We start from the raw sequence: 22,396 nt of genomic DNA on the forward strand, positions 1-22,396 counted from the left end.
GTTATCGTATTTAGGTGCCCCTTCTTATCCCACTCTGGTTTCTGCGGTCCAGCTGTACGATCAACGATCAATTAACTGTACAGTATAAACACCTGTGGTAGGAACGTTTGAACGTCGAATTTGATGAGAGGAAATTGGTGACGTTCGGGTGTAACCGGACGGGAATTTGCTCTAGCTGAAGTTGCTTTGGTTTCGTTTCCTTTGGCCCCATCAAAGGTACATAGGCCGGTACCGGAGAATTCGGTAAGTTCCACCTAATTATGTAAACCGTTAAAGGTGAACTCGGTGAGTTGGTGTTTAGTGTAACCTCAACCTTTAACTTTACCCCACATCATCCAATTTGATGTCAATTCTGCATGTACGAAAGTACTTTGGTCTAGGTTAGCTTAATCGTGACATGCGCATCAACTAGCACCCAAGCTACCTCGAAGACCGATGCTCGTAATATTCCGATCACTTGCATAAGCTATATTCGAAAGACGCGATTTAAGGCTGATAAATAACGTATATCTATTTCATAGTTATCCTTAGAAGGAAACATATCTTCAACGTGGGAGGACAGGCCAAGCTTAACAACTTATCGTCGCTAATATTAGATCGAAATACGCCTCGAATGTCTCAATATACAAGACCTAGCTTATCCTAACGACGCCCACTCTTTTAACCACCCACCGAGACTCGAGATATCATGGCCCATCTCGCAGCACCGTCATCAGCTAGACCGTTAAGCTCCCGCAGTTTCGTCTTAGTTTCATCATCCGAATCTTCAGATAACGAAGATGATGCCCCGCTCCCTTTTCCCACTGCTCTCCCACGGTCCGACTTCCTCGCTCCGGACTTCGACCCAGCCGAATACCTCTCCTCCCTCGCAAACCGCCATCAGACCCTAGAAGACCTGCGATCCGACCTTAGAGAGCGGAGCGCCGCTATCAGCACCGAACTGCTGGAACTGGTCAATGCCAATTACACCAGTTTCTTGAGCCTGGGCGACGAGCTTAAGGGTGGCGAGGAAAGAGTCGAGGACGTCCGCGTGGCGCTCTTAGGATTTCGGCGAGCTGTCGAAGAGATCAAAGGCCGAGTAAGAGAAAGGGGTTCCGAGGTCGCCGGCTTAAACCGGGACCTATCCGGCGTGAGAAGTGAGGTCGAGACCGGGAGGAAAATGCTAGAGCTCGACGAAAGGATATCCACCCTCGAGGGTCGGCTAGCAGTCGGGGGCGCGGGGCCTGATAGCGATGATAGCGACGACGACGACGACGAAGACGATGAGGATGAATTAGATGGAGCAGTGGGAAGCAGCACAGCAAAGCTGACGCAGTTAGCGAACGAATATACAGTAGTGGACGAGTTAGCCAACGACATCGGAAGGGAGACACCTTTCGTACGGAAAGCGGAAGAAAGGCTAACAAGATGTAGAAATACTATCCTATTAGACCTTGGCACGGCATCAAAGGAAGCTGAGAAGGCGGGCGCCAGAGGACATGCAAAGCTACTGAAGTTGATGGGCATCTATTCTCTATTAGATGCTCAACTAGAAGCTGTAAAAGCATTGAAGAACGCCTAATTAAGCGAAGACTGCACGGTTTCACAATTATTTCCAAGAGCATACTAGCAAGATACCCGAACATCTAACTTATACGAAGCATACATATGGTACAATTTTATACTGTCCTGTCTTAAGGGGTATAGATAGGTATTTACATGGCTGTGCTCAGATGTGCGGGCTGGATCTTCTCGTCGGTAGAGTTAAAACCTCCATTCAAGCTGAACCCCGGCCCGTTCGTGGAAGTTAGCACAACTTCGACCAAATCCTTCTTGACTCTGTCCTCCAAAGTCGAAATGTTTTCTTTCACTGCTCCCACGAGCGCCTTGACGTTTGCAGAGAGCATATTAGGTGTAAATTGGATATTCCCAATAGGCATACGGATCGCGCCCACCCTTTCTCTGTAATTCTCGGCGCCGACCATCTCGTGCATCAGGGACTTCACGCTCCTGGTGATGGTATTGGTCTTGATGCTAGGCATCAGACCCTTAGGACCCAGTATACGGCCGAGGTTGGCCTTCTTGAGGGCTTGTTCGGAATCGACGTGGCAGATCAGACGGTTGAACGGCAGTTTACTCGGGTTCGCCTTAATCAGCTCAAATAGAGATTCTTCTCCGAACGCGACAGCTCCTCCGGCACGGGCGTCGTGCATAGCACCGCTGCCTTCCTTGCAGATGACGGCGATCTGCGTGTCGTTCTTGACAGGGTAGGGCAGACGTATCCGATTTCTAAGTACCGGACTGTTCTTAGGCGTTCTTATTTTTAGAGCGAGCTCGTACGTAACAGAGGATGGCGGTCGGCCAACTTCTGCGGCTCGCAGATATCTGTATTTCCTACGAGTTAGAGAACAGAGGATCCAGGTTTGAATGGAACAACACGACTCACCGCATAGCATCGCATAGCGAATGTCTCTCTTCTCTGCTCGGCGTGGCATATTTGTATTCCTTGAATCGCTGCTGCTTCTTTGCCTTCTTGACCTTTTCCTTCTCTCGCTCGCGCGCCCGCATAGCCGAAGTGCCGGCGCTTTTGCATCTCATCTGAACTATCGCCGGAGCCAGAAATCTAGGAATTGTCGCATTCGCAGGGCGCACAGACGTAGAGAGGCTTAGCCTCGCCAGCGAAGCGATACATTGACTCGTCGAAGCCATTGTGATCTTCTGTTGTCGCCGACAGTCGTTAGACCGTAGTCGTATGAAGCTTTAGAAATCAATAATGCAGAAACAAATTTAAGACAAGGGTAGGCGTAACGTTTTCAGCCTCGATAGGTATCATTTGGTACCTACCTGTGCCGCACTATTACTAGCCACATTTGTTATCTTATCGCTAGGTACCTAGCAACCTACCTATCTAGGTAATCAGTCAATTACCCCTCAGCCCCTCTACCCATCTTTTTTTAAGAGACCTATGCCGTCAGTGGGGTCACCCCGCCACAACCTGTCGTCTGCTCGTTGACTCAAACCGGCAGAGTCGACTCATTTATACGCTACTTACAATCTTACACCTAAAATTCAAGGTCATAAATAGCTTCGAGTTCATACGGTGGCCGCCAAAATGAAGGCAGACGAGCTCGTAGCCGTATCAACCTCCTTAGGAGGAGACTTCAAGTCTATCGAACCTCACCTTATCCGACTTGAGAAGCATCTCACCTTGAGAACTTACCTTGCCGGATATGCTCTAAGCGATCTAGACACCAAGATCTGGCTTGCCATTAAGAGCAATCGCGTTGCCGTATCTTTCGTCCGCAAAGGGACCTACGCAAACCTTCATCGGTGGTTCGCCTATATCGAACAAGCCCACCCCGAGATCCAAGCTGAAGTCAAGGCTGCCGACTCGGCACGAAAAGCCAAAGTCCAAGCAGCTAGCCGAGCTGGCGCGAGTTACAACTTGGCACTACAGGACACCGACAAAGGAGTTGTCACTCGATTCCTCCCTGAGCCTTCGTACGTATTCCCTATCTATAGCACATATCGACTCGGTAGATTTCTAATTGGAATGCAGGGGATACCTTCACATCGGACACGCCAAAGCCGCGTTGCTCAGCGACTACTTTGCGCATCAAGCTTACGATGGCAAGCTTCGCCTGAGACTAGACGATACGAACCCGAGCAAAGAGAGGGAGGAGTACCAGGATGCTATCATCGAGGATCTTTCTCTTATGGGAATCAAGCCTGACGTCGTCACATATACCTCGGACTACTTTGATCACCTCTACGACACCTGTCTCTCTCTCATCAAGAGCGGAAACGCTTATTCCGATGACACGGACGTAGAAACCATGCGCGACGAGCGAGGAAAAGGCATCGCGTCTAAGCGACGAGACAGGACAGTCGAGGAGAACCTGGCCATCTTCGAAGCGATGAAGAACGGTACCGAGGAAGGACTGAAGAATTGTATTCGCGCAAAGATCTCGGTCGACAACCCGAACAAGGCTATGCGTGACCCGGTCATCTACAGGTGCAATCCCAATGACCCGCATCACCGCACGGGCACCAAATGGAAGATGTACCCCACCTACGATCTCGCATGCCCCGTCGTCGACAGCTTGGAGGGTGTCACGCACGCCCTCAGGTCCACCGAGTACACGGATCGAAACCCCCAGTTCCAATGGTTCCTCGACACGCTGAAGCTACGCCAGGTGTACATGTGGGACTTTGCTCGTATGAATTTTATCCGAACTTTCTTGTCCAAGCGCAAGCTCGCCAAGCTGGTCGATACCGGCCGAGTCTGGGGCTGGGACGACCCAAGAATGCCGACCATCCGGGGTATTCGTAGACGAGGTATGACCATCGCTGCGCTCCGCGATTTCATCCTGAAGCAGGGTCCGTCCAGGAATGTCGTGTCCATGGACTGGGCTAGCTTCTGGGCCACGAACAAAAAGGAGATCGACCCGGTTGCGCCACGACACACCGCCATTCTCAAGAAGGACCACGTCAAGGTCGCTATTATGGGAGACGAAACCCCTGCTGAGCCACGTACCGAGGAAAAGCCACTCCACCCTAAGAACCCCGCCGTCGGAACTAAGAAGGTAGCGTTTAGCAAAGAACTGATACTGGACCAGGAAGATGCCAAGTCATTCAAGGACGGCGAGGAGATAACTCTAATGCAATGGGGCAATGCTTTTGTCAGGGCTGTCGCCAGCGGCGATCCAATCACTAGCATTACATGCGAGCTGCATCTCAAGGGAGATGTTCGCACTACCGAAAAGAAGGTTACGTGGCTCTCGACGCAGGGGCAGAAGCTTATCGATGCGGAACTCTGGGACTTTGACTACCTGATCACGAAGGACAAGCTCGAGGAAGAGGACGATCTAGAACAATTCCTGAACCCCGTGACGGCGACGAAGGAGGACGCGTTCTGCGACGAGGGCGTAGCCAAGCTCAAGCAGGACGATATCATCCAGCTAGAGCGGAGGGGATACTATCGCGTAGACAAGGCGTATGACGAGAGTGGTGATAAGAAAGTTGTCCTATTCGCCATCCCCACGGGCAAGAACAAATAGATAGGTAAAACGTGTAACCTAGTTCGCTAGGTTAGACTCTGCTAATAAAAAGCCGAATGATAATAGACATTGCTACTCGGCCGCATAGGTCATGTGTTGTTCAATGTAATGCTGGGGCTAGAAACATGGAGATCCTTCGGGGACGACGATGCAGAATAATCGCTGACAATCCCATCCACGGTAACTCTCCTTGAGGCTATAGCATCGAAACTACCTAATATTTGGGACGAGTTATAAAATGTCTAATATTATACATGACCCTACGTCCAATGCCCGGTGTGGTGTAGTTCGAGCGTGACACATCATTCGTCCAATGCCATAGTCTTGAGCTAAGAAGCAACGAATAAGAACGGTCGATGATTTGACTATACGAATGTTGTAAAATAACTACGTAGACGTGGCTTTGAGTGTACTTCTCGACCAAGCTCATATATTTAGGCTTCCGAGAGTGATAATCTGTCAAGAGGCAATGCAAAAGTTTTGATATTTTAAATTAGAGCTACTAGAACAGAATAAAAACTAAGCTAATATCATATCATGATATGCGAATGCGTCTGCATTAGAGAAACCATTCCTATGAAATTTTTTTTTAATTATACCACATCTAGCTCTCTGTGTGAGAATTATATATAGAGAGAGACGTATATTCACAACAGTCTCGATAAGGCAACTAAGCTACAGTCTAAGATTAAATACGATCCCTTGAATACTTATATACTAAATAACGGCACAGAAGCAGCTATAAGCAAAGCGTAACTCTCTACTATGGCCACATTTCGTATTATTAGTATTGATAAACGTGAAGTAAAGCCACTTATACTAAGTATACGTAACCATATAAAACACTACAGGGGAGATACGAGGGGGGACCAAGTCTATAGTAGTCGTCGCCCCAAAATTAAGCCTCATTATAGCCTTACTCTCTAGTTTAGGGCATTAATCTAGGTTAGAGTATTGACAGAGTAATCCTATAGATGGCTAAGTACACGCCCATAGCTGTCATCGCTATGGGCGTGTGCATATTTCGAAGCTACATGATAATCCGTATTTCCGGAGTCATTGCAGGGGCCTATTACTGAAGTGTTTCGGTGACTATGCGGCTGCATATGTATGCCCAGGCCCAGTTTACGCGCCCCTCGGCCTCCGCGCTGCCTTTTAGCCAGGACAACTGGTAACTATCATGATACGTCTGACAATGTGCTCGTGCCAAAAACGAAGTTGTAGTAAGCCATGATCGCTCATATACGTTAATACATTACGTGGTATATATCTGCAGTGCCACGACGCGGTCCCGATGGGCAGGACAATGCTGTGCGAGGACATCCGGACAACCGACTATCTAGGGCGACCATCTAGATCCAGATGATCTCCTCCTCTCCGATTCTAGTGGATCTGCTTGCAACTTTCCTTTGGGACGATTCCAGAATCCTGTCTTTCGAGGCTGTTTAACGAGAAAGATTATCCACCTGTTGGAGTCGAGGGAGTTCTCTGTTACGGCTTCTCCTGATAGGGTAGTTACTATGTCCTTGCCTTTACGCGTTTATCCTCTTAGAGTTATAGACGGAACGGACGCCGGTATTCAACATGCAATATGGCAACGTGTCATAAACCCCGGCACACGCTGGCTGCGACCACTGAATTACTAATAAGTAATTCTAGATAGATACTCCGCATTGCCAGTTCCAACCGGGGTGCGTATAGGAATATATGCGCAACACATGTAGAATTGGTCCGAACCCATCATTAATACCTCTACTATACTTCATTCCTCTTAGGCGTGACACGGTTCCACACTGACAACGGCTAGCTACATGTTCTAGAGGAGCTCGATTTCGCAAACTGGTCCCCATAAGCCAACGACACCGTGGGCTAGGAAAGGTCTAGTTGGGCTCTGTAGCTACAATGTGTGAATAATGACACACGTAGGGTCGATGTGGATATCTGTCAGGGGCTATAGTACGGGGTATGCATATGACCACGTTGTTATACTGGAAATATCAGTTCTATCTGATTCTAATTTACTATAGTTAGTTGCTCAACTAAACTGTAGACTTTCGATGACTCTTTCGATGACTGCCCAATATATTTGCTAAAGCCTAGACTGCCAGCAAGCGTAGATCGAAGTATGCGCCGTGACGATGCCTGAATCCTGCTTCGGATATAGGGGGTATCGGCGTATCGGTGTATCGTGAGCATCATCCGTGGATCGCAAGAATCACTCGGTCGGTCGAGCTTGCGAGCTCGTGTTATTCATAGACTGCGGGTCTTCTGGAATCTACAACCTTGGAACGATCTGTGAACCGACTCAAAGGTGAGTGATGAGCTCTCAGGTATGCGTATAGTCCCACTCTGTAGCCTGCCGAAACGTTGCTTCTTCTCCATTCTCCATTCATACTTATACGTCGGAGCTGTTTCGGAACATGTCCATTCAGACCGATTAGGGAAGCCTGCAATGATGTACATGTATTAGGCTTAACATGTATGACTGGTCTCGACGACTTGAATGCCTCTCCTAATTGGCGTGATTAGACCTCGGAATCTTGATCATCGAGAAAAGTTTATACTACAAGCGACGTTCTAGTATACCCCACCTATGCGATGAGATGGATCGAGGAAGTCTATTGCCAAGTTAGGCAGTATAGACCATCTTTCTCGAAGGGCGGTTGGCTGTTACGTATATGCATATGAAATCTCCTGTAATAAGGATCTAAAGTTCAGACGAACGCGTTCTTTACTATGTATGAGGCTCCACTGGGTGCCGGGATGGTGTAACTGACGTGCATCGACGAGATCTGTACAAGGCTGAATGGGGGAATCGGATAGCTGAGCATATTAGCATCGCGTGGTTCCCAGCCAGAAAAGAACGCGGGTGGGATTTAGTTGGGCCGCATTGGGAAACCTTGGACATCTTAGACACGACTCTGCCCGAAACCCTGCCCATGGTTGCCCGATGTCGAGTTTTAATCAGCCGCTGGTCATCACGCATTGCAGCCGGGCGTCCAATGGGTTGAAAGACCACGAATAGGCCGCAAGCGGACTATTAGTATTGCCAGCCAACCGCCATCCGATACTCGTGAAAACAGACCGGAGACGATTGGTCGGGGACGAGGAAGAAAAGAAAAAAAAAAAGAAATAGAAATCAGGAAGAGCGGGCGTCGTGGACGCGTTAAATGGAATATGTGGACACCCAAAAGGCAATTGGATGCTTGGATGCGTTGGCAGGAGTCGGTCTGCATGGCACGCGCGTGGACGATGGGGATTGGACGAGCTGCAGGTCTCCAAGGGTTGCTCAAAGGCTTGTCCAAGGGGCTATACAAGGCCTCATTCGCGGGACCGCTGTGAGTTATTGCGAGTTAGTACGTTTATCAACATATGTTTCATTTTTTATTAGCGAGCCGCCGGCGGGAAATATTCCAAAAGGCTACGATGGGATCTGCAACGTTGACCGCCGTCTCGGGCAATGCAGCCTTGGACCGCCAGGGCAGGGTGACGATTTAGGTAAGATGAGAAGAAAAAAAAATAAGAGGCATGGAAGGCAAAGAAGCGAAGAAGCGAAGCCTAGCGATGCAGCATGCAGGGCCAACTCATCGTTTCTCTGCCCAGCCGGGAGCCGTCTTTTACCACTGGAGGGCCGTTGGGGCCGCTGGGCAATGTCGGAGAGCTTGCGAATTTCTGGATTTTTGGCTGAGTGAGATGACGATGGATTCCTGCGTTCCGTAACGCGAAGAGTGCTTCATTTGGACGATGCTGCTAATGATACCTGACGAGAAAAAAAATAGTATCTGGTCTCTTCCGCTCTTCTCCCCGTCTCTTATCGAGAGTTACCGGCATTTTCCTTGGTCAGCTTTGCTTGTCAATGCCTGTTTGGATCATTGGCTGCGGCCCCCCTTTTTTGCGCCGTTTGCGCGCTGCTGTCAAATGTGAAGAGCCGAGGAAGGACAATCAGAAGATGTATCTCTTAGAAACGTAGACGAGGCAAAGACATTGGAGACTTTGATAGACTGTCTTTGTAATCTGTCATACTGTGTTCGAGCTATTTTCGGTGTGTAGCCGCGGGGCAAAGGACTCGACTTCGAGCTGTGTTATAGTATGACCAGGGGGGGAAGATTTGATAAGAGACCAGATGGTTACCTATTTACCAGGACGAACAGGAGAACAGTTAGAGAGGGAGGATGACTATTTCCGTGCTGCCAGCATCGACAGGGCCTTATCGGGCTGGCCAGTTATAGGCTTTCGACCTTGTCTTCGTGACAGGGTATGCATATGCTGTGGCATCGTCATCATTATGGTCGCCTTGTGTGTTGTACACACCCGCCAAAAATGAGGGACGAGATTTAGCTGCGTGTAAGTGGTTGGTCTATTTAGATCCGTTCAGATTATTTGGCAAACCTTCGGGGTGGCCCAGGTGCCTAGCTTTTCTGCAGCTCTGGGGGCCTGGGGGGTTGGCGGTGGAAGAAGGGGGTGGCTCCGTGTGGAGACGGAGCTAGACGGCCCTAAAGTACGGTAAGATCCAACCGTGAAAGTATCTAAAAGTAAAAAAACGCATACGGAAAGGTTGGCACGGACTTGCGGCACTTGTAAAAGCTGGGAACTTTAATGTTGAACTTTAGGTACATACATGTAGGAATCTGGGAGGGCTTAGACGCCACGATAGGTAGGTACATGTAGCTGATAGCGGAGGTACTTGTCTGTTGTACCCGCGCGAATTTAGTTCGTGTTGGGTACCTAGACCTACCTGTGGCAACTGACAGCTCGCGACTTCTGCCAGCTAATATCAGTTTATTGCCAGGTAATGCTAGTTAGTGTCAGTTCATGCCAGCTAATAGCCACTTTCCCAATGCCGCTACGGCGCGATAATAGAGGTATTACAGTAAATAGTAAATATGTGGACACAGAACAGACCGTCTTAATCGGTCGTCTAAGCGGTGCTAAGCGGTCTCATCGATTTACCCCACGTCGGCCAACGACAGTGCGACAACTAAATTCTGTTGTGCAACTGGGTAGTGCTTCGACAGCTGGACAAGGTTTCCAAGGTAGAGATGGTCGAATGAAGGCGAGTCGGCAAGACACATCATCTTGTCTCTTATGCGCGGCTTCTGCACGGCTTCTGCAACTGAGCTGCACTTTGCTGCTGCTGCTATTATCTGCATTTTCTTTTTTTATTCCCTGCTGCTGCTGCTGCTGCTGCTGCTGCTACATCTGTTTACTCTTTTCATTCATCTACTTCCTATTCCCTCCCGATCCTGCGGGAACACGCCGTATACCTACCTATATACTCAGATATACCTATATACTTTAACCTATATATACCTATATACTTTAACCTATATATACCGATTATATACTATATACCGGGTTGCCGGAGCCGACGAGGCGCATACGAACGTTTTTCTTAACCATTTACCAAGCGAACGGACGAACGAGACGGGACAAGTCACGTATTGATCAAGATTGATGTTATGATTCGACGGTCGGCACCAGCTGAGGTCATTATTATTTACCCAATATCTACCGAGGGTTAGAAAGAAGAGCATATTCCTGCTTATACAGCTCACGCTCGCGCTGCCCAATAATTCCAACTAGTTTTCCGACATTGTATTGATCTGCGATCGACCAACCGACCGCGACTCGAATCTGACTTGCTATCGATAGTCCCTCAGTCTCTCAGTCCCTCAGTTCCCCCCTCCGAAGCTTTACCATATTCTAATTATATTCTCTTACTATTTGAAGCCCAACTCTGCCCTACCTAAACCTGACCTCCATCCCTACCTTACCTATCCTTATCTTTCCTCATCTACCCTAAACTACCCGCGCGCACGCACACGCACACGCACACGCGGGCGCCATTCTACTTCTGTCGAAGCTAGGTCGCAAGTATCCCGCTTCACGTCTAGATGACACATTCTGAAAGAACCTATAACAATTCGACAAACGATCGAGCAATCGCATCCACCGTGGCTACCTAGCAGCTCTCTGCTTAAGGGGTGCTGTTGGTCGTGCTGGGGTGAAAGGTGCGCTCGCGAATGTCATCGCATGCGCCCACTATGATTTCCATGCAGCGATCCCTGTCGTCGCCCGTTTGCATACATTCTTCCCCACGTGAGTCGAGTTAGAAGACGCCTAAGGAGAGCACTGCTAGAAGTGCCGGGGTCGGTCTACCCAATTCTTCGTAGCAGGTTGCTAACTTATCGCCTTGCCGTTGCACAGCCGCGTCCCCTTCCGCCACCAGTCCGCCATCGCGGTCCCCGACTCCTTCGCCCGAGACGAGAGCCGAAGTATCGCGCCCGCGGCGATTCCGATCGCGAAGCCCCGGTCGACCCGGTAGTGGGCACCGCCGGCGAGAATCGTCAGGGTCTGTTCGTAAAGTTGGTACCGACGAGACGCCTCGCGATGCGACTTCGAAGCAGCAGTCCAGCGCCAATCCCGGTGCCGGCGCGAGTGCGCCCAAGAAACCGGTGATAGACCAAGTCGTAGGCCCACCAAAGCCGCCTCCGTCCCCGTCTCCGGCTTCTAGCCCGCCCACCCCGTCTAGCCCGCTTCAGCCCATCTTGAAAGACCAAGAAGACTCGGGACCTTTTCCGCGGACGCTCCTAGCTGACGTATCCCTATATACGAATCCCCACCTGACCGTCGAGAATGAAGGCACCACCCTCGGAGAGCTCGCCCATCTGGTTCGTCTCTCCAAATACCAGGAGCGCAAGTGCGCCAACACTCGTATTCGTCTTCAAAGAAGCCTGATTTCCACTGCCCTCTCGGCGCGCCTGACCCGGTGCGGAGAGACCTCGCTGCGCAACCTAGCGGATAGCTTTCGGAACGATGACAAGAGGGCGTTTGCTAACTTGTACGGTGCCATCCATGATGTTCGGAATAGCTGCGACGCCACCCGTCGCTATGCTCTTTTGGAACCCGATATGGAGTCGTTGCAATCGTCCGGAGTAGCGTCTGTCGAGACGCTCGTGCCACCACCTAGCACGGCGGGGAGCATTGGTCCTGGTAGCTCCGTCGCCCCCTTTTTTAGTGATATCTCCGCTTCTGCCAGAGAAGCCTTCCTAAACTTTCTTACTCAGATCCGGACAAACCCGGACTACTTAGCTACTCGGCTGTGTGCCTTGAATACCACGGAGCTCCAAGCTCTAACTACTTTTCATCAGGGATTGGAGCCGATAGAGTCCGTCTTGCCGTACCACGGCCGTTCGACCGGCGGCCGCGGGCATTCTAGCGGCCCTAGTAGACAGACGGGACAAACTCCCAACGCCGTCGAGAGGCTTCTCTCGTTCCAGCGCCACGATCCCCTATCTGCTCTTATTTATACTTGTTTCGCTAACTCGGCCGGCCCGGACAGCGCCGAGGACAAGCGGAGGACGGGAATTTGGGCTACCGCCTTTGCTCGCCTGATCTCCACCAGATCTACCAGCGAGCCGGTCCTGATCTCGATCCTCAATGCCTGGTCTGCCATGCGTGATTGGTCTGGACGAGCCAATATGGAATGGTACCTGATGAAGATACTCGAGGATGGTGCGTTCCTGCTCGACCGAGCGGAGGACCAGAACGGGACGAGGTTCAACCTCTCGGATTGGACTGCCAAGGATAGCATTGCTGCCGAGGAGTTCTACGATCGTGCCGTCAACGATCTTTTTGCCGTTATTGATGATGAAGATGCAACCGGCATCCCGGAAGGTGTTATTGAACTTGGAAATGAGATCCTTCGCCGCCTGGAGATGAAGGATGGCACGCGCGGTCTCGTTGATACAACGCGTAGATGGTTTGTATACAAATGGCTCTTTTCTAGCTGGCTGCTCGCCGTTGTCATCCACCCGGAGAGTTACGGAATGATGACGGAGTATCATATTACTGAGTACGGCCGCCAGAAGATCCTCAAGCAGGTTGCCACGCTTGCCCAGCATTACGTCGTGGAGATGCTCGCCAACAGTAGCGCCCAGAAGCCCGTGTCGACACCTCTGAAGATCAAAGGCCACGTTGAAAATATTCTGGCCCGTTTCAAACCGTCCGGGAGAAGGACTGGTAGATTGCTCCCCGCTAGGTCTATTACTTCGTTGCGGGAGACCGCCGAGGTCCATCCTTATTTGGTAATTAGTCCCGCTGACCTCGTCACGCTTTCTAACGCGCTATTCCCGGAGCGTAGACCGCAATCTGCTCATTCGAGCAGTATCCGGTCCGGTGCGCCGTCGATATCGGGATTCTCTGCTATCTCGCAGCCGATATCCATCGGCACGTCTAGGAGTAACTTTGACACGGCCTCGGTCCTCAGTATGAGTGCTTCGTCCGTTTTTAGTGATGGAACCACTTCGGGCGACCCTCTACTCGAAGAGCAGGTAGCCGGCACTCCCCAGAGACGCTCGCCGCCTATGTCCGATGGGGCGAGGCAGAAACATGCTAATAACTACGAAGAAGACGGATATCGTCTTCGGCTAGCAATGCACGAGATGGCCCAGATTCTAGGCCCGGAGGCGACTTCGGGCTCGTGCCACCCGTGCGCCGAGCGCTGGGCTGTCGTATTCATCTCCGCTGATGGGAATAGTCTTTCTTTACAGATGACGTACGATCCAGATGACGAGGCGGAAGAGGAAAATTCTTCTACTACCAGCGATACGGAGGATGAGGAGCCGGACGAGAAGCCCGAACTTGACAAGGACTACCACCAGCTGCGGGACTCCGTCTTAAAACTTGTTGAGGATTTCGAAATCCCCCAAGGTCTCGAGGACCACGGCACCAAGACCACATTTAGTAATCGAGCTTCGGGGCTCAAGAAGTATCGGTCCAAGAATAAAATTATAACGCCGGGGACGACAATGGGCAGCCGTAACCCTTTTCGTAGCAAGTACGAAGAAGAACAGAAAGCAAAGCAGGCTGCCGAAGAGTCTTCCCACGTTTCCGAAGATAAGGAGCCAGAAGGTGAGGCTGGTTCTTCGTCCGTGTTGATCACCATGCTCTCTGCCGCCTCGTCTCAATCGCGTATCCAATCCGACTTCGTGTCTGCGCATCTATACTGGAAGACCCTCCAGCAGCTGAATGCGCTATCGTCCCCCTCCCTACGTAAAAATGGGTTTGCTACTCTTCTCAACATATTTTCTCGAGGTCCTCGCGACTCGATCCGCCGCTCCGCCTCGGCCATCGAAGAATATGATGCCTGGTTAGTATGGCTAAAGCAGAGCCAAGAGCGCCACGAAGGTCTAATCGAGACTATGATGAAACGCCTGAAGGCGCTTCGAGACAAGATGTGGTATGTGACGGACGTTCATAACTCAGCTCCTTACGAGCAAACCCGCAACATCTGCAGCGCGCTAAAGATAATGGGCGTGCCACGGAAATGGGGCTCCTTTCAGCGCAACCGAGCCCAGCTGGCCCGAGGTCCCGCTGCCGCTTACATATATCGGAACGAATCGCAGATGCTGGATATATTAGCAGCTGGCGAGGAGCAGGGGGGCCCGAACAAGCTCAGCGACGCTCAAGCCGAAATAACCAACAAGTGGTTAGAACAGCTCGGCATTCAGAACATGTGCCAGGGCGAGGAGCGTATACATCGGTTCTGCTGCGAAGTCGATAGCTGCGTATCGAAGCTGGTCGGCGAGAATATTGTCGACGGTCCTGTGCTTTGGTCTAGCGAATTGTACTCCCGGGATCGCAAAGCGTTCGAAGGTCCTCGTATAGGCCGAGATAAAGAAAGCATGTGGGGTGACGATGCCGCCAGTGTCATTAGCAGCGACCACGAAAGGCGATATGCATCCCCCACGCGCCGTCCCGCCTCCATGGCCAGGGATCTCAGAGGTATGTCCGCGTACAACACGAGCCAGGTATCCATCGATTCCCACCATCGATACAGTTTCTCTAGAGCCAGCACCGCGATGTCTGACACCTTCGATTCGCATGACTATTTTGGAGCGTCATCTCCTATCCATGCCATCGATTCGACATCCACGTACTGGTCTCCTTTCCAATCCACCATGTCTACCGTTAGCTCGGCAACATCGCGTGCGCAGTCGCCAACGACAAGCGTCACAAATCTCTCCAGCACGTTTTCTCAACCGAATCACCAACCGCTGCCGTCTCATCATTCGGCTTCGCGGTCCGGCGCATCGGTATCATCAAATGAAACTGTTCATTTCCGCCGCCTCTCAGAAGGCAAACAACGTTTTCTCGCAGAGCTTCGCCAGACCCTAACTAGTCTGCTGCTTTCCGAGCTTGGTAATCTCGTGTTCGCGTCCGGTTCCGAGACCGATGGTTGGTTTGGCAATCTGGGACAAGAATGTATCGACCGCCGAGATGCCGAGGAGCGAAGAGCGCGGAGGCCTTCGGTAAGGAGGGACCGCGCTAGCAAGAGTTCCGCTAAGCAGAGAGTGATAGAGAAGAGGAAGAGTTTCGGTAACCTTCGGCAGGCCGGAGAGGCGTCGAGGGCCGACCTGGGCTCGGATAGGCCCGATAGTGCTTCGGGCCGGAGCAACGATAGCTCTGCCACGAGCGATACGGTCTCGGCTCGCGCAAGGTCTTCGAAGAAGAAAGAGACTCCGGATTTTCCTTATACGAAAGCCTACCAGAGGCTGCTTGGAATGTTCGCCGTCCACCCAAATCCGTACACCAAGCTTAATGCTCTCCTCGAGTTGGAGCGCCTCATATCCGCTTCGCTGTCCAGCGGTTCGCGTAGGTCTCGGTGGACTACGAGACACCAATCCGCATCCGTCGACGACGACGGCAGCCTTCCGGGGAGGCCGGACGCGAACGAAACGGGCGGCGATAACAACAGAGAACGGCGTTCCCAACCGTTCCAGTCGCATATGTTCCCTATCCAGCCTCGTCCTACCAAGAATTCCGATGCTCGCTCTATCGTCTCAGTGAAAGAAGCAACCAACACCGACGCTATCGCGCGAGTACTTCGGTCTCTATTCAAAGACGCGGGTATACGGCCCAAGACGCTGTTCCGCGATCTACAATTCATTAATTCTTTTGTATCCCCATCCACGTTAGACACGGATCGAAACAAGGCCTTCTGGGATATCGTTGTAGTGGCGCTCTCGCTCAAGCAAGACACCATTACGACGATGGTCGAGGTTGCGGACGAGATCCTAAATTATTACACGCCGTCGAGGAAGCGTCCCGGCGGTAGCGACGATGCGCCGGAGATGATGCGCCAGCCGCCGATCCACTCTCTTCGCGACGCGGCGAAGATGTGGACGATCGCGGCCAAGGAGGGCAACGCCACGGCGCAGCGGGAGCTGGGCCTTTTTAACCTTAGCAACCCCGAGCTTGTCGAGAGGAGTACGTTGCCTTTGTCGAAGCCGCGGGACGTATTTAAGCAAGCCGTCATGGAGAAGTTCGGTCCGCGACCCGGGAGCAGCGCCCGCCACTCGGCTGATCGGAGCCGAAGCAATCTAGGCACGGCTGGCCCGTCCTCTTCAGGAATGCAGGACACGACTATGGACGGTGACGTTAGGAGCGACCCGACTCTAATGTGCGTCGCTATCCACTGGATGAAGGAAGCCGAACGTGGCGGAGACGAGTTGGCCAGGACGTTCCTCGGCCAGAATGAGATGATGGGGCTCTGAATGATTGCTACGCTGACGTTTGCTACTGCAACTTACCTGTCTTACGTTTTCTATCTGTTTGTCCTCGCGGAGTTATTTGTCGAGCACGTTGATGACGGCCTATGCTACCGAGAGCGAGATACAGATCCACATGTTCAACACACATTTTCCTTCTGTCAGTTGGATAATCCACGACTTTCTTTTTTTATTTCTTTTTTTTATTACCTGCATCCATCGGCGTGGCTTTTTCTTGCCTGTTACAAAATCGATACCCAACCATTGTCTATCTGGCCTCTAAATCATATAACGTTGGGCTTAGGGATACGAGGGTAAAAAAGAATGGGACGTGACGGAATGAAATCTGCTGGAGCTAGGAACGTGACACGATATGACATACATATACACGCATACTTTATACCCATTTCGCTGGCTCGGAAATATTGTCATGGTCCTGGTTCGAATTGGAAAACCGGCAGGCTGTACCAGTACTACTATTTTTATATTCGTGCAAGCGTTGCATTACTCAAATCGATTTTCGGCCCGTGTCGTCGGATGGGATAGGATGATGATGTTGCGAATGGGAAATTTATACCCAGGTTCTATTTACTTTTACTGATATTATTACTGCCAACTGATACTCTGCCGCCTTTTTTTACTTTAGGTGCTTATATAGATGAGCCGCTACTGCGGACGAGATGGATATACCAAACAGACGAGGAATTTTATTTTATTTTCGAGGTCTTAATAAAAAGTATTAAATTCAAAGCTTCTTTCGTCAAGTGAGGCTTCCGCACTCGAGTGTTTAGTTGGTGAATGAGGCATCCCTAATATGCGAGTGAACGAGGGTTCTCCAATGCGAGGCTAGCTTCGTGGTAAGGTCAAAATTAGGTATCTAAGGTATGTTACTTGCAAAATTCGCAAGATAGGTCAATCTTAATCTACGGTCTGCGTCTCCGGGATATGAACGTTATTAAGGATGCCTGGGAGAGCATTCCGGGATATGAAACAAGTAGTCTAGGTGTGAACCGAGTGTACCTTGCGCAAGGCTGTCTTGTCTTTAGGCTACGTCGGAAAAATCTAGTTAGGAAACACGATATAAATACCTGATAAGATGCCAATTGGACCCAGCGATGCGGTTGACGTGATGAATTATATATTAGGTGTTAATAAATGCTGGGGTATCTTGGGTCTAATCTTTCTTCCCTCTCGTTCTTGACACGCCATTGGCGCCATGCCCGTTCTGCGCCGAAGCCCGCTCCTCAGGCTCCGAGTCTATCGAAACGACCGTCATATCCGATCGGACCCGAAATTGTTTGCCCCTCCAATTCACCGTGGCACCGAGGAAGACGGCCCACGTCCATATAGGGAGGGCCAGGACCTCCCGCCCTAACCAAGCCAAGAACCACTCGCCGAATCGGCGCTTTTCAGCACCGCCGCGGCTCGTGCCCCGGGCAAATAATGGCGTCTGTTCGTCCACGTGTATGCTGTGTCCTGCATGCAACTTCCTGAATACGATCCGGTCTACAACCATCCAGAGCGCGACGCCAGCGAGCCAGAGCTGCCACAGAGCCTTCCAAGTTTGTGGAATGCCAAGAGTCTGCTGAAACCAAGGGACGCTGGTGAGACCGAAGGACACGTAGAAGCAGCACACGAGGCTCTCGACGCCGTGCTCAACTAGAGTAGCTGACAATACGGTCCATTTCCTAGCACGCAACCATCTCATCCTGCGTGAGACGTAAGCGGGCACTGACATTCCCGCTATAGGCTGGATCGCGAGGTCGCCCCAAACAAGACCGTGATTTGCGAAGCCGGGCAGGCTGGAACGCCATAGAAGGTCGCCAATGACATGATCCTCGCACATGAAGAGAGAGAAATGATCTAGGCCCTTGGGCAGAGTTGCGGCTCTGCCCGTCAGGATCGGGTTTTGGGCTGGATCTGTGACCCGATCGAGATGCGACTTGCGGAACATATTGCTCTTCCCAACGATGCAAGGCGCAATACCAACGGTGTTAATGGCGCCGTAGAACTTAGCGTGGGTCGTAGCCATAAACATCTCCTCCAATCTTCCTCCCCCGTGAGCCCAGGACCTAGACAAAACGGAGGACGGCACGTCGACGCTGGTCTGCGCATCGGAACCGCCAGTCACCGAAGATCCGGATAGTAGGGTCTGGCCCTCGGAATTTGAAGAGCTCATGGAGGTGACGGTATCTACTACTAAGGGTAGTTGGTGGACGAATTTGAAAGGTTTCGCACGCTTGCCGTTTGGTCGGTATCCGCAGAGCTTGTCGACCATACGACCAGCTACGTCCCTTGCTATCCACACGTTGCAGTCGAGAGGCCATATTATATCCCCTCTCGCTTCTCTGTACGCCCTACTCAGATTGCGAATCTTGGGGTTCGGACCAACATTATCGACGTGGCCGCCGTCGCCGTGGAGGTAAGGGTCTTCGGTTTCGACGAAAACCTTGGCATCGAAATCGGAGTGGTTATCGAGGAGCTTCAGGATGACGGGGTACGCGGCATCTTCCTTAGAAGAGACGCAGAAGTAGATGGTCAACTTGTCTTTCGGATAGGACTGGTGGAATACGGAGGCGAGACATTCGTACAAGCCAGGTTCTAGGCCCTTGGCAGGCCGAATTATAGTTACGTGCGGCACCTCATCTTTCGGCAGGTATGGAGACACCGGGGCGACGGGAACTGACGAGTAGCAGCGGAAGCTGTTTGAGACCGGAGTTAGAAACATGTCTTCATAAATTAGGAGGACGGATAGAGAACGTATATGAATTCTTACATTTTATACAGGCCAATGCTTTGAACTGAAACGATGAAGAAGCCCCATATGATGCCGGCGCTACCTAACGCCTGAACAATATATGAGGGCATTGGAACATATCAAGATGAAGAGGAGAAGACCGTCAAAAGTTAAATAATTAAAAGAAGAAAAAAGGAAAAATATAGAGCGTGTACGGTGGACGTCCCGGGACAATATCAAACAGATCTAGCGGGAGGTAAGGAGAAGAAATTAATAAAGGGCATTCCATCCATATCGGGGCTAATGACGATCAGATATCGAATGCTTGATGGCAATGGTATCGTTTTACGACTCAGGGAACATAAACGCGGCCCGTTCTACCCGGCATTGTTGATGGATCCCCTAAGAATCTGAGGTCCCGCTAATAAGAAAAATTTAAACCAAAATTGCAAGTGATCAAAAGCGATGACAGCCGCAGAGGATCGTCACTTCGCTATTGCGGCCTTGCGATAGAAAGCCGGGAGTGCACGGGCCCTATCTAATCTACGACACCTAATCCAATCTGTCGGGCACATGTACATATTGTACCTATTGTATTGTACATACCTAACCTAGGTACAATACCTTCAATTCCATATCTCGGCTGGAGCCCTACCGCAGCACACGTGCTGTACATTAGGTACGTTCAACGGACTAGCGGATCCGCGGATAATGCCGGCCCGACAATCCAATTGGATGGATTAGCCCGACCGTTTTGATTATTTTTATTGTTTGCGCATACCGCTAACAAATCTTTCAACCTTCAGCTCACAACTTTGTAAAATTTAGAAGAAGTTTGACTCGTTTTACCTCAACCACAAGAACTCAGGGCTCAGTCAGGATAGCTTGACGAGTGATGAATAATCTACTCTATCAAAGATAGAGATAGACATTAATAAATCATGTAAGCAGCTTTGAAACTTCTATCAGCGCAGTTGGTATCATATAGGTTCCGATCCTGAAAGTAGAAGAATTTCCTTTGTTTTTATCGCGGTGATGACACCTTTTTATTCGGTGCTTAGAGACCTTCAAAAAGTCTCGATGAGTGTCCCAATATAGACTACAACGGTATCTGAGCGATTATATCAATTTGTTTATTTGAGATTAAACTTTTTTTTTGCCTTTGAAGCTTTCAACATTGCCTCTTTGTGACCCAAATTCGAAAGCTGCGATGTAAAATGACATTCGGCTGACAGCTATCAAAGTAGGCCGACATGATGAGCAATAATCATGGCAGACACACCCAGTACCGTGTCCACCGCCCCGAACCTACATGATACCTCTTCAATTCCTGTGAATTCGGACCCATCTCCCCAAGTGAAGCCTAAGCCTCGTTCTGCCGTCCCAAAAGGACCCCCACTTCATCAGATTTATGCGCTCCCTGCGCCTATCCGTACTTTTCCGTTACCAACCTTTTATCCGAGTAATCCGCTGTCCCTTTTTCACGTGGTCTACGCGTGGGTGAGCCAGCTCGTGTCCCCGCCGCCAGCTGAGCCTACTGTAATTCATCAAGGCGTCTGGTCCGCGGAGACTCGATCAGTCCATATCAAGGACCCCAAATCGATACGAGCATTATGGGAACAGGGGTTCTTCGGTAAAGGCAATTACAGTAGGAGCGAGCCGAATTGGCTCAAGCGAGAACAGGCTCGGAGGGGTGAACACGATGGCCACGTTGCCGAAGCCGTAACCGCCCAGAGGCGAGAAGAGCGCAAGTTGATGAAGTGGGACCGTGCCAGGAAAGAGCAGGAAGCAATCGAACGGACCAGGCAGCAGGAAGCATGGGTAGCTCCAGTTGGGCCCGCCGAGTTGTTGGCCCTTCCAAATTCTCGGTGTGATCTAAAACCCATATACCCTAACGGTTCGACAAGCGAAAATATGGCGCGGATTCCCATCATGAATGGTACTCGGAGCGTCGTCAAGACCGCAAACGGGGCCGCAAATGGCGTCTCGTTATCATTAGATACCACCACGACGAAAGACGCCGATAGGACAAGCACGGCCGAGAAGGAAACAGCAGCGGCTTCGTCCGGGATGAATGGTCACTCTTCACAACCGCATACTCCAACTAACCCCCCTAAGAGACGCAAGTCGGTGCGATTTTCGCCCAAGGTGGAGTCGACAACTTTTCAGCTGTTTGATCCACCGAGCCCCCGTCACGGCGCATTGCTAAATGGGAACACGCCTAACGGCATTATATCAAACGGGGTTTCCCCGTTAGCTCGGCCGACAGACTTGGGCCCATCACAGCCTGCCCTTGAAAGCGAGACGAACGTCAAGACTAGTTCCGAGTCGGAACTCGAACTTGTAGATAAGGAACGCCTTCAGTTATGTCCGGAAGAGGCTTTCTACCTCGTCTTTGCTCTAGGGGCTTTGAGTATTTTAGATTCAGCGACTGGCAAACCAATCACGGCTCCAGATCTGTTCAAGCTTTGTCGCCAGGTCTCGTACATACCTCCGAGGACGGTAGATCTTCGGCCGGATGATTCATTTCTTATTCATTATGCCGTGTACCACCATTTTCGGTCTTTAGGCTGGGTGACGCGGCCTGGTATCAAATTTGGTGTCGATTGGATGTTATATAACCGTGGTCCGGTATTCTCTCATGCCGAGTTTGCCGTCGTCGTTTTACCAGCGTACACCGATCCTTGGTGGAGGACACAGGGCCGCCAACCTCCTCGGAGGTCTTGGCACTGGCTTCATACCATCAATCGTGTGCAAGCTACAGCCCTAAAGACACTGGTTCTTGCGTATGTAGACATACCGCCCCCGTTTGAAGAAGGGCTCGGGGCGGCTGAGGTCTTGAAGCGGTATAGAGTCCGAGAGTTCATCGTAAGAAGATGGCTCAGCAATCGGAATAGGGATTAAGTGGTCACATAGAATAGAGGGATGCATCAGAAGCGCAAGTTCATAGGGTGGCGTTCCGGATTTAACTGTACGATTATTACGATTAACGCGTTTGAGATAATGAACGCGTCATATGAATACATCTCATGAATACAATCACTCTACGAAGCTTCAGCTCTAGCAGC

At 50.8% G+C, this 22,396-nt stretch overlaps 6 protein-coding genes across 6 annotated transcripts; 4 read left to right on the plus strand and 2 right to left on the minus strand.

Annotated features, from left to right (window-relative positions):
* Positions 1–688: 688 nt before the first annotated feature.
* On the plus strand, positions 689–1,561 carry F4813DRAFT_386836 (oligomeric golgi complex component, COG2-domain-containing protein; the record flags this gene model as incomplete). Its single annotated transcript, XM_049246468.1, has 1 exon — positions 689–1,561. One exon carries the CDS (start codon positions 689–691, stop codon positions 1,559–1,561), a length of 873 nt encoding a protein of 290 aa, XP_049102607.1.
* A 66-nt stretch (positions 1,562–1,627) lies between these two features.
* On the minus strand, positions 1,628–2,915 carry F4813DRAFT_300003 (ribosomal protein L1). The gene is made up of 2 exons (XM_049240751.1): positions 2,426–2,915; positions 1,628–2,364 (listed from the first exon to the last, which is right to left on the minus strand). The coding sequence occupies exons 1-2, from the start codon at positions 2,686–2,688 to the stop codon at positions 1,695–1,697; spliced, it is 933 nt and encodes a 310-aa protein (XP_049102608.1). The 5' UTR covers positions 2,689–2,915; the 3' UTR covers positions 1,628–1,694.
* A 12-nt stretch (positions 2,916–2,927) lies between these two features.
* On the plus strand, positions 2,928–5,500 carry F4813DRAFT_350517 (glutamyl-tRNA synthetase). Its single transcript, XM_049242312.1, has 3 exons — positions 2,928–3,480; positions 3,539–5,043; positions 5,106–5,500. Exons 1-2 carry the CDS (start codon positions 3,092–3,094, stop codon positions 5,037–5,039), a joined length of 1,890 nt encoding a protein of 629 aa, XP_049102609.1. The 5' UTR covers positions 2,928–3,091; the 3' UTR covers positions 5,040–5,043; positions 5,106–5,500.
* Positions 5,501–10,773: 5,273 nt separating this feature from the next.
* Positions 10,774–16,781, plus strand: F4813DRAFT_300052 (uncharacterized protein). The gene is made up of 2 exons (XM_049240752.1): positions 10,774–11,138; positions 11,247–16,781. Exons 1-2 carry the CDS (start codon positions 11,063–11,065, stop codon positions 16,595–16,597), a joined length of 5,427 nt encoding a protein of 1,808 aa, XP_049102610.1. The 5' UTR covers positions 10,774–11,062; the 3' UTR covers positions 16,598–16,781.
* Positions 16,782–17,354: 573 nt separating this feature from the next.
* On the minus strand, positions 17,355–19,840 carry F4813DRAFT_350527 (glycosyltransferase family 21 protein). Its single transcript, XM_049242313.1, has 2 exons — positions 19,368–19,840; positions 17,355–19,293 (listed from the first exon to the last, which is right to left on the minus strand). Exons 1-2 carry the CDS (start codon positions 19,457–19,459, stop codon positions 17,766–17,768), a joined length of 1,620 nt encoding a protein of 539 aa, XP_049102611.1. The 5' UTR covers positions 19,460–19,840; the 3' UTR covers positions 17,355–17,765.
* Positions 19,841–20,136: 296 nt separating this feature from the next.
* Positions 20,137–22,386, plus strand: F4813DRAFT_350530 (uncharacterized protein). Its single transcript, XM_049242314.1, has one exon. It carries the CDS (start codon positions 20,598–20,600, stop codon positions 22,230–22,232), a length of 1,635 nt encoding a protein of 544 aa, XP_049102612.1. The 5' UTR covers positions 20,137–20,597; the 3' UTR covers positions 22,233–22,386.
* Positions 22,387–22,396: the final 10 nt, after the last annotated feature.

The sequence above is a fragment of the Daldinia decipiens genome (genome assembly GCF_022478715.1).
Source record: "Daldinia decipiens strain CBS 113046 unplaced genomic scaffold F4813scaffold_6, whole genome shotgun sequence".
Classification (NCBI taxonomy): Eukaryota; Fungi; Ascomycota; class Sordariomycetes; order Xylariales; family Hypoxylaceae; genus Daldinia; species Daldinia decipiens.